The 11,773-nt window shown below is 47.5% G+C and overlaps 1 protein-coding gene across 1 annotated transcript in view; it reads left to right on the forward strand.

Moving 5' to 3' along the window:
• The window catches only part of robo3 (roundabout, axon guidance receptor, homolog 3), a gene marked incomplete at both ends in the record, with an annotated part of 132,158 nt that overhangs the window by 68,943 nt on the left and 51,442 nt on the right, over window positions 1-11,773 (forward strand). Inside the window, one exon of the mRNA XM_079739048.1 lies at window positions 3,842-4,168. Coding sequence (XP_079595174.1) covers window positions 3,842-4,168 — 327 coding nt within the window. The remainder of the gene's footprint in view (window positions 1-3,841; window positions 4,169-11,773) is intronic.

Consider the following 11,773-nt stretch of genomic DNA (forward strand, 5'->3'; position numbering starts at 1 on the left):
TCTGCTTGAGTGTGAGAAAATCCAAACTACCCCTGCGGTTTCATTAGCTCACACGCTAGCTCTAACGCCGGTCCTGCCCTGCTGTATGCTGCACCGCAGGGTGGAAGCTAACGGGCCCCGAGGGGTTCCAGACAGGCCCATTAAACATCTCCCCGGTTTGAAGGCAACCGTTCACATCCTCCAGACTGTCTGCGCCGTCGTCGGTCTGCTTCGCTTTCACTTCGCTACCGCACCACGCAGCGTATTATCACTTAGTGTTGAAGCAGGAGGGTGCGAGCTGCGTGAATCACTTCACACGAGTAATGGTTTTGTATGTATAAAAATCTGATGAGGGGGGATACAGATGAGATGTATTTTAGTGTGGAGATACTGAGTACGAAGCTGTTGATCGGTGCAACAGGGATGGGGAGAGGGGAACCGGTTAGTTGTTGGGGGGGTGGGTAATTTGTCATAGGGTTGTTACAACAACCGGTACATGTGTTTACTCCAGTGTGAGCCCAAACTGTGCGACAGTATGACCGTGTTACATAACACGGTCATATTTCCCTGAGCTGCGTGCCGAGTCTACCATTCAGAGGTTTGGACGATATTTCTCACCCCCTCGCACCAAGGTGGTCTCTCCCTTTTAGAAAGCTCTACAGCTCAACGTTTCCACATGGCTCGTTCCTAGCCGTGTTGTCTGTAACATTTATGAGTCAGCTCTGAAAGGCTGTGCCCTGCTGTGTTCTCAACCGTGGCACAAGTCTTTGTCGAGACGCCCAGGGTTGGGCCATGATACATATGTCTCCTGAAAGCTATTTTGATGAACACGATGTGACCCATTCTGGGTCTGTGGCAGGGCTGCTCCACTTGGAGCCCTGGAGCGCTGGAAAGCACTTAACAAAACCATGACCATGATGATGCTAATTTGTATTCATATTCTTCCTGAGGAAGGGATCGTCTCGTGGTTTGGGTTAAGGGTATTTGAATCCTAGAACGAATCTACCTGGCATCATTAAGCAAGATGCCTAACTCCTACCTTCTCACTTATAACTATGTATCTAATATTTGCTGTTTATTCATTTAAAACGCCTTGGATACGATACAGAGTCAATAGAAAACCCAACCAAGAATCATCAGAAGTACCTCTCGCGGTGTAGTGTAGTGTCGAGTTAGGGGTGGTGCAAATCAGTTGCGTCGGAGACAGGAACATTGGCTGTAAAGATTACACCAGCGCTCCGGTGCCATCATTAGGTTTGAATGTCTTTTCGGAGCCTCTGTTGTGTCACACACAATTTTATGACAGCCGGGGTTGCCCTGTGGCAGATTTACCGCTTGCTTGCCTGGTTTTAGATGAGGCTATATTTTGCTGCCGCCGCCTGTGACATTATAGCACAAATAAATTCAGAGTATAGAGAGAAAAAGATAAAACTAGGAAAACAGAACAAACACAATAATAAAGAACGACTAAATGTGACTGAAATACATAAACGTTCAGAAATTGTCTGCATTGATTCCCTTAATCGGCTAATTTACATTTTACTTGGTTCTGTTTTGGTTGAAAGGATCACCTTTTGTTTGTTTCTGAAATAAAATCGGGTACAGAAAAAACAGGCTCAAATCATATAAAATAAATTAGTCGTTTGTTTCAGACAAATTTAAAATAATTATAGGAGAAAAATAAATAAGGAGCCAGCAAAAAGCAAAGCTGAGTGTGTCCGAAGCCCCAGCAGTCTGAATACCCTCTTCAGTTGGTTGGTTCTCGTTCACAGCAACGGCCATTTCCTCCCAGTCTGATCTTCCTATTTCCATGTCTTTGAAAATCGCATTGTATTTGATAGCAGAGAAACCCCCTGGAAGCTGCTTTAATGTCAGCCCATCAGCAAGCAGCACTTATCTTAGCTTCCCCATCTCCCCATGTCCTTAATGGCCACCGAGATGAAGCCGTCCTTTTTCTATTTATTATCCCCCTTTGAGTGAAGGGCGTGGGAGCCAGCGGGTGTGACCCCAGCCCCCTCCTCTCTGTCCGTTATCAGCTGTTATCAGAAAAAGCTTGAACCTTCGAACTTTACTCTCACACCTTCACCTGGGGGGGAGGAAAATGCCTCCTGTTGAATTCCCCCATCTGGGATTGAAGTGAAATTGGCATGTTGAACGAGCAGGAAGGAGTTTGGTGGTCTGTTCTTCAACTGTGTGTGAGTTGTGTGTGTGTGTGTGTGTGTGTGTGTGTGTGTGTGTGTGTGTGTGTGTGTGTGTGTGTGTGTGTGTGTGTGTGTGTGTGTGTGTGTGTGCTCCTGTGCATGCACGTGACGGCACATGCATGCATGAGAGTGACAGACCAAGGGAGTAAAATAGAGAAAAAAGACAGCCAGAGTGGGAAATGTGTAACCCTATAAGCTACGATAATAACGAGCGCAGCATACCAAATCTGCTACTCCTCAAAACACCAGTGTGAGAGGCTCATCTCACGGTGTATTTTCCTAAACCATTCTCCTCCTACGGTGGGATTTTCTGTGTGTTTGGCCCTGTGTTGCTCCGGCTATAGAATTATGGCTCTCCATACATATTTGTGCAGATAACACACTGTCATTCAAAATGAAAGAGTAAAAGGGTGGAGAAAAAAAAAAGCAATTTCCGTCCCCCTCTCTCTATGTTCTCTCAGGTCCTTATTTTCTGACTGCTATTTAAAATGAAAATAAATAAAACACTTTTCAGCCCCCGATGTGTTGTGACCGGGGGACTCCGAAGCATAGCAACGGCTTCACAGTGCAGTTACCATCTAAATGAATCAATATATTTTCATCAAATGCATGCGAAAGTATAAACATTTATTTTTAAACAATGTACACACCGAGGTGCAAAATACTTCACACCTCTGCCGAAGCAAGTTTCGATTGAAGTTTACTCTGCGTTTTCCGACATCAACAATTGAACGTCTCCAAACAATCCTTGCTCATCTCCCGTGCCCCTCTCTGATTAGAGTGCATCTGCACCGCGAGATGAATGTGTGTGTTTTTGAAAGGCTCTGCATATAGAGCGTGTCATTCCCGACGTCCGCTCGATTTACACATTGAATGCATCCACAGAAGCAGCCACATTTCATGCCCCTGTCACTGGGAACACGTTGTGCTGTGTGTGTGTGTGTGTTTATTCCTGCTTCGCCTTTGGCGGAAGATGAAAACCATTTCAGAGGTTTTGGGGAAGAGAGCAGAAGAGAATCCAAATCTCTATGCCAATGTTTTTTAATGTTGCTCTATACATTTATTGCCGGAGCCGCCCACTTGCTTCTTTACAGTCCGTGGTGGCTTGAATGTTATAAAGGACTCTGTGGATTTGGACACTTTAGTCCATCTTTAGTCTCTCCTTCTCCCACACAAGTACAAGACCGCACTTTTTTTTCTAGCAGCCATTGAATCTTTCGTTTTACAGCCTATAAATATACCTTTGTAAGATACCTCTGCTATTCGTGAGGCAGTTTTTTGCGTGTGCCTTGCCATCACACAATGTTAAATGTTTAACAACGCAAAGCACTAACCAAGCAGAACCAACAGAGCTCGGTGAGTGTCAGTTCCTCATCACAGATGTTCTTTGTTTTAGCAGTAACCCCCTTCACTGTTAATAAGACATTTATGTGACGATGCCAGCATTGCAGATATGGTTACAGGGTGTGAAATCCCACTCCTGTCTAGTCAAATTTATCCAATTATCAACTACGTAGCGTCTCAAATTCCCAAAGATCGCATCTCTATCATCACCCATACATCCATAATCCAGCTCTGGATGAAATGACGTTAACGAACATAACAGTTACTAACCACCCTTATCCCCCCCCCCCCCCCCCCACCCTCTCGTTCTCCCTCAGGATCTCGTCCCCGACTGGAGGACGCAGCGCCCCGTGTCGTGGAGCACCCGTCCGACCTGATCGTGTCCAAGGGCGAGCCGGCCACCCTCAACTGCAAGGCGGAGGGCCGGCCGTCACCCATGGTGGAGTGGTACAAGGACGGCGAGCGCGTGGAGACGGACCGCGAGGACCCGCGCTCGCACCGCATGCTGCTGCCCAGCGGCTCGCTCTTCTTCCTGCGCATCGTGCACGGACGCCGCAGCAAGCCCGACGAGGGCGTGTACGTGTGCGTGGCACGCAACTACCTGGGCGAGGCGGTGAGCCGCAACGCCTCGCTGGAGGTGGCAAGTGAGTGGACCGCCGTTTTTCTCATTGTAGTCTGATCGAGCGACGGATTCGGTGAATGGATGTCGGTGCCGATGTGTTCTCTGCGTTCTGTTTATCGTCTTGCGATTATTGAAGCAATCGATTGAAGCAATATATCTTGTGTTCATGGAGACCAGATTGTTTGACACAATAAGGCGATTCGTTGAGTAAGTGGTCATACGGTGGGCAGACAAAAAGACACAACCTTGCTGTTATGTGTTGTTGTATGGCATGTAACCCAAGTGAATTCAAGAGAAGGCAATGACATGGGGTGAATTGATAAGCCATACACAATTCTATGTGGATATACTTTTGTATATATCGGATTTGAATTGGTTTATACTGTAGAGGCTGCCACGTTATTCCTAGCGATCATTCTTAGAGAGATATTTTTAAGATACATAGTTAGAACGATGGAGAAAACAGTGATACAAGGACATACTGAAACATTCCTTCAGTAGAAGTTTGGCTCAGAGGCAAAGAAATTGCCCGGTGCTGGTATCATGTATCTGCATTGTTTCTGCAGTCTTTCACTTGCAGGGTTGAAAACCTAGTCTTTCTTCAGACATACTGCACCCTCAGTAAAAAACACTCCAAGCAACACTCCTCCTCCTTATCTCTGACATTATTTGGCAGCGTTGACCCCCGACCGAGGTGTCAAATCACATGGCACCTTCCATCTAGCTTCCCCACACACAGCTCCCAACCCCCATCCCCTCCATACTTTAACACACACACGCACACGCACACACACACACACACACACACACACACACACACAATCACACACTCATACATGCACACACACAGGTAATCACACACACACACACACTAACACATGAACCCCCTACGTTCCTGACAAAGCTTTCTGAGATTCCTCTTCTTCTTGCCTTGACCACGTGTCTCTGGCCAGACCTATCGACCCCTTTGGGGGGGGGGGGGGATGATCCACCTGTTGCCACTGGATATAAACACAGAGTTGTAGGCTTTTATGTTAGCTGCCAGCTAAAGCTAGCGCTAGCAGATGGTTGTCTTGCCGAACACAACAACTCACCCCGTTCAGATATTCTCAACTTCACACTGCTACCATGTGAGTTCAAAATATGTGATGTATCTACGTTTTTGAAGTTAACTTATCAACAAGCAAAGAATGAGTTAGGATAGTGGTGTTAAAACACAGTGGAAGAGAAAATTCTAAATAAAATCAGAGTTGCTCCATCAAATACACTCATAAACACTATTAGGGCCAATTGGCAGGAGATGCCATTGCGCAGAGAAAATATGTTATTTTGGCGTTCCTAGGACAATGAAGTCTTCTTAACAACACCTATCTTCCACTCCTCCTCCATCACCTTTCCCTGGCGCTGTACACACTTTAAACTTTAGCCATTCCAGGAATTCTTCATTGCGCTAACACAATCCAGCTGGATAAGGTAAGACAGGGGAAAAAATAAAACAGCCCCCCCCTCACAATGAGAAAATAGTGAAACTCTAGACTTTCAGACACCTTCAGGCCAGACGTTGAGTTTTCGCTGAAGGGCTCGCACCTAACTTAATAACCAGACTGAATTCCCCTGACTACTTCTACCAGAAAGATGGAGGAAAGCACCACATAAATCATTCTCTTTGCTCTGCCAACCACTCAGAGCTGTGCGGTGACCGGCCGCTAAAACCAAGACCGCTCAAAGAGAATCAAGAAACAGCCCCTGTTCTCACCTGGCCCTTTCGCTCTTTATTTGCTAACAGACTCAGTATGGGGTTATCATAAGATAATGGCTTGGTTTAGAAACTGAATGTTGGTGGAGGAGTGGAACTGCATTATGCTTTTACCTGGCCTACCGTCCGTGAGTCCACAGGAATAGGATAACGTCTCTTATTTTTCTGTGCCCATGTTATTTCCTGCCTCTTACCTACTTAGAAAATCAAATGTGCTTGTCACCCAGGCTGCTTATGCTTCCAAGGGTGCTCCGATTCTGGTTGTGTTATTGCTGCGTGAGCCTCTAGGATATTACATGCTTTAAGAAGCAGAGCATGAAATCTCTCAGGAGGAGATTTTACACTGTACCCTATGCGCTATAGGCTACAGGAGCTCAAATTAAGGCTTCACCGTCGGAGAGGAGATCATGGTATTTTCAAGGCACTGTCCACCTAGTTTATCCATCAAGTATTTGTATGATGATTGTGTATTTTTATACTCAAGCCACATAGCTTTCCACCTTCTCAATGACCGACACCATGTTCCTCGGGGAAACAGCATACATACACACATGCCAAGACACACCAAAAAGTGGTTCCTATCATTATCAATATTTTTGTATATAACCCCACTGCATGCACACACTCGCGCTCTCACTCGCCCACTCACTCTCCTACCCACTCACCCACCAACTCAACTCACAGACCCATGCCACTCACAAAGCCACCCACCCGCCCGCTTACGCACCCACGCACTTACGCACCCACCCACTCACTCATTCATTCCCTCACCCACTCACCCACCAACTCACTCACAGACCCGTTCCATTCACAAACCCACCCACCCACCCACTTACGCGCCCACCCACTCACTCATTCATTCCCTCACCCACTTACCTACTCACTCACTCACTCTATCCCTCGACCACTCGTTCATTCTCTTACTCGCTTGCTCACTCATTCCCTAACTCACCCACTCATTCATTCAATCACTCCTTTACAAACTCACACAAGCAAGCTGCAGCATGGCCATACAGGCCTCAGCCTCATTCTAGCTCTGCTGGCTCTTGGAACAGAGGGAGGCTGGTGGAGAGGGGAGGTGGGGTTACCATGGTACAAACACCAACATGTGCCAACGTCATCTTAATGCCAACTCTTTGGCTTGTGCCGCTGGGGGCCAGAGATAACACAACAGACCTCAGCCGTGTGAGTGTGTGTGTGTGTGTGTGTATGTGTGCGTGTGTGTGCGTGTGTGTCTGCACCAGTCTGCAGGGGGGTGCTCTTTGTAGCTGGGTGTCACTCTGCTACCCAGCTGGTGGCTTGAATGCATATAGGGCTAATAGGCAGGTGCACGCGTGTATGTGTGTGTGTGTGTGTGTGTGTTTGTGCGTGTGTGTGTGTGTGGATGTGCATGTTTGGGTGTGTGGGTGCGCATTTGGCACGTGCACGTGTGCCAGCACACAGTGGGTTTAGCAGCTAGGGGGTTCAAAAGGCTTAACCCTTTAAAGTTCCATCTGCTGCTGGCGCAGGAGACTAGCAGGCAGCCATGGTAGCACACAGGACCACCACTACCAGCACAGCGACAGTATGGAGGTGTGTGTTTATGTGTGTGTGTGTATGTGTTTGTGAGTGTGTGTGTGTGTGTGTGTGTGTGCTGGGGGCATCGTGTGAATTAAATTGCGAAGTGAAGAAGAGTCTTGGTATTTGATTGAGAGAGTGCAGGATTTTAAAGTTCAATATCTGAAGAGCTTTCGCTTCTTTCATCTTCAGTGTCTGTGTGTGTTTGTGTGTGTGTTTGTGTGTGTGTGTGTGTGTGTGTGTGTGTGTGTGTGTGTGTGTGTGTGTGTGTGTGTGTGTGTGTGTGTGTGTGTGTGAGAAATAATGATAGAAAGGCAATTAAATATTTAGGGGTTTGAATCATCGTTCTATCTTTTGAGGGATTCAAATGTAGTATACTGTGTGGCCCGAAGTCTAAGATGATTAAATAGTCAATTTGCACCACAGGACTGCTGATAGGACTTTAAGTTCATTTTCAGTTTTGTTACTCGTTAATTATGAGTCAATCTTTAAAATGTTGACTTTCGTTGAGTAAATATGCCATCATTCCAGCATCAATGGGAACCCTTTCTTTGGCAGTTACATCAAAGGTACTGCTCTCTCAGCTCTGTCTTGCCAACAAAGTGCAAGCTCTCAGTGGCTACCAATAAGTAAATCATTGAACACAACATACCGGATATGGGAATCTGTCAACCTGAAGCACAACAAGAATATACACATATCCCCCCTGCCCACCCCCTTCCCTGCCCAAAACCACACACTTTAGTGTCAAGTAAGGCCTGGACGACGTGTGACATAAAACCCATGTTTAAACACTAATTTAGTGCGGGGGGAATGCGTGGGCGAGGAAAGCGATTGCGCTCATTAGAGAACAATGGAAGCGTTGAGTGAGTCTGACCGAGACAGGGCCGTCGCCTCAGGACCAAGACGGGGTCGTTGTGGGTTTGACATTCAGATATAGCTCTCCGTCTCTGGGGCTCGGCTCGCTTTGTCCGCCTGGTTTTTATACCTCTGGCAGGCAGGGTACTTTATGGCAGCCACAGCAACCACGCCGTCTCCCTGCCGACAGACTTTATGGCTCATGAATATTCACGACGGCCAACGGGGTGGGGGGGGAAATGGGACCGCTGTGTCTTTCTGAGGGGGGGGGTTAAACAGAATGAACTTCCATTACCTCTAGGAAGGGGGGCCTGTGTGTGTGTCTGTCTGTCTGTCTGTCTGTCTGTCTGTCTGTCTGTCTGTCTGTCTGTCTGTCGGTCTGTGGATGGGGGTTCTTTGTGTGAAAGCCTTAACAACGCCTCCCCTAAAGGCTGTCCCGAACCCCCCCCCCCCCCCCCCAGCAACCCAACCACTCTGCACCACCCACCCCCACCCTTGAAGGTTATGGGGAGGTCACTGCTTGGAGGTTCAACATGTCAGCTGCTGGAATGCTGAGAATGAACAGGTGAGGGGGGGGAGGTGCTGGTGGTGAAGGGGTAGCTTGTATCCAGCTGAGACCCCCTACGCTTTCTGCCTGTGTATTAATGTGTGTGTGTGTGTGTGTGTGTGGGTGTGTGTGCGTGTGTGCGTGTGTGCGTGCGTGGGTGCGTGCGTGCGAATGCCTACGTGTGTGTATGCATTTGTGTGGCACATCATGCTCGTCAGTGGGAGGAATATAACAGCTGAAGAGCACAGTCCCAGGCAAATTGTCCTTTTTCTGACACACATGCAAACAGGCATTCGCTCGCACACACACACACACACACACACACACACACACACATACACACACACACACATACGCGCACATACATACACACACACACAAACACCTGTCACACCTGATCACGGAGACAGCGGGCGGAGAAATGGATTTCAGGGTTTATGGATTTGGTGGAAATGGGAAAAAGGATTTGAGGTTTGGACTTGGCGGTTGGGTGAGAATCCCCCATTCTACTGCCACAGATTGCTGGCGGCCATCCCCCCCCCCGCGCTCTCTCTCCCTCTCTCTCTCTGTCCCCACACCTGTAATTAACCTCCTCCAGTCAGGACACCCAAGGTCTCTGTGATACATGCTGCGGTGTACAGTGGTGCCAGATTCTGCCCCTTTTGCGTTCTCTCTCTCTTGCTTTCTCTCTCTCTGACTCTGGCTCTCTGCGGAAAAAACAAATAGTACTAGTACTGTTTGTGCTATCAGTCCATGGTCATGACTTCTTAGAAGGGAAGTGGGAACACTTTTAGGTTAACTAAGAGATTATTTGTCAAATAATGTCATGTAAAAGTATAGCTGCAATACACTTTGAGGTTTGGTAAACAACCAGTCCTTGGATTGTAGAGTCTATGACTGGGCCATCTTTGACCAGACTTTGTTGTTTACTTCTGCTCGTTTCCCACTAATCTCTTTGCAGGATCTTTGGAAAGAAAATGCTCTTCTCACATATGTTCTTTTATCTTTCTGTCTGGTCATGTCCATATGTCATGTCTGTAAGTCTGTCTGTCTGTCTGTCTGTCCGTCTGTCTGTCTGTTTATCCGTTGATTTTTATCCCTTCTTCCCTCCCTCCTTCCCAGCCTCCCTACATTCCTTCCTTCCATCCTTCCTTCCTTTCTTCCATCCTTCCTTCCTCCCTTTTCTCCTTTCCTTCAATCAATCCTTCCATCCTTTCATCCTTTCTTCCTTTCTTTCCTCCTTTCCTTCCATCCTTCCGTCCTTCCTTCCTCCCTCTCTTCCTTCCCTCCTTCCTTCCTTCCTTTCATCCTTCTTTTCTCCCTTCCTCCTTTCCTTCCTTCCGTCCTCCCTCCCTCCCTCCCTCCCTCCCTCCCTCACTCCTTCCTATCATGAAGTGTGTGTTTGTGTGTGTGCCCATGCTTCACTAAAGGGATTGCAAAGTCCAATTAGCTTTGTGGAGGACAGTAGCACCAGTGGCTCTTACGGGAGGGGGGGGATCAGATGGCCGGGGTGAGGCCAGCGGCCTAGGGGTGACCCCCCCCCCCCCCCGAATGACGGCCGTCTGTTGGTCACTGAGCCTGGCCCCAGGACCAACCACCCCCCACCCCCCAGAGGATAGCCATGAATTAATTACCCCAGACCATGGAGAACGAGCCTAGTGTGTGTGTGTGTGTGTGTGTGTGTGTGTGTGTGTGTGTGTGTCTGTTGTGCGTGTGTCTGTGAATGCGTGCGCGTGTGTGTGTGCCTGGATGCAGGAAGGGGGTCAAGAGGAGATGACAACAGGTGGCGTGGAGGAAGAGTTTAACCCTGCCTCCCAACTCCCCATCCCACGGCCCCTCCCCCCCGGGGCCTCTCCTCCTTATTTAACGACAGCGGAGCACGCGGTCGGCAGGGACCCTCGGAGAGAACAATGTGGGGCCCGGCTCTGGCCGCTGTGTCAAATCACACCCTATTATCCCCCGGCCCCAGATCACAGGGCACACATAATGACCTCTGAACGTCTGCCCCTACGAGACCGCAGCCACAATTAGTCGCTTATTACGTAGGTATAGATTAGATCGTTTTTTAGTTTTTTTTTTTGTATTGTCTGTTCTTTTTTTAAGCTTGCTTATGAATAATAGTTTGTGCTTTGTGCATCTTGAGGTTTAAAGCATGTTATGATATGTTTATAAAGGAGAGATTGGTTCCATCGGGGGCGGGGGGCGGAAACTGGGCAACATTTGACAGACAGCAAATGAGAAACAAATGCAAATCAATACCCTGTTCGTCAACACTCGTCAATCGAAGGTAATCCACGCAATCAACACTCCCTGCCAGTGAAAAAAAAAACCCCTCCTAAAGCAACATTCTGGTTGTTTGTGAGCAGTTGGATATTTATTTACAGGTTTTTCAAGGAAACAGTAACTGCTTGCTGTCTGTTGTCGTTGGACCAGCCAGCCAAGCCGTCGGTAACAAACATAGCATTTGCATTGTTTCGCAGATGCCTGCGCCCCAGGGGAATTGCGACAGGATTTAACAGGCAAATCAGGTGTTGCAGCAAGTGGTTTATGTTAATGTTGTTAATCCATTGTTCAGTTGTAAATGAATGCAGACTAATGAATTTAGCAGCCGTTTTGGTAATTATACGCGTCTTCCCTCTTGAGAGCAAACATTCCTTTTTTTTTTTTTTTACTAGTTCTGTTCTTAAGCTAAAGGAACATTTCTGGCGGAAAATATGTATGGCGGTGCCGTGTGGCTTAATGACTATATTTTTGGCATCAAATTGTTAAAATGAGCTGTCATGAGGTTCTCTCTCTCTCTCGTTCTCTCTTATTTGATTCTGTGTTAAAATAAATTTGCAGCAGGATGGCGACACTTTTCTCTTGTCACCTTAAAAGGTTTTGATTGAGGAATTACGGGTGATTTGACA

Source organism: Pollachius pollachius, assembly GCF_949987615.1.
Source record: "Pollachius pollachius genome assembly, chromosome: 6".
NCBI classification, from domain to species: Eukaryota; Metazoa; Chordata; class Actinopteri; order Gadiformes; family Gadidae; genus Pollachius; species Pollachius pollachius.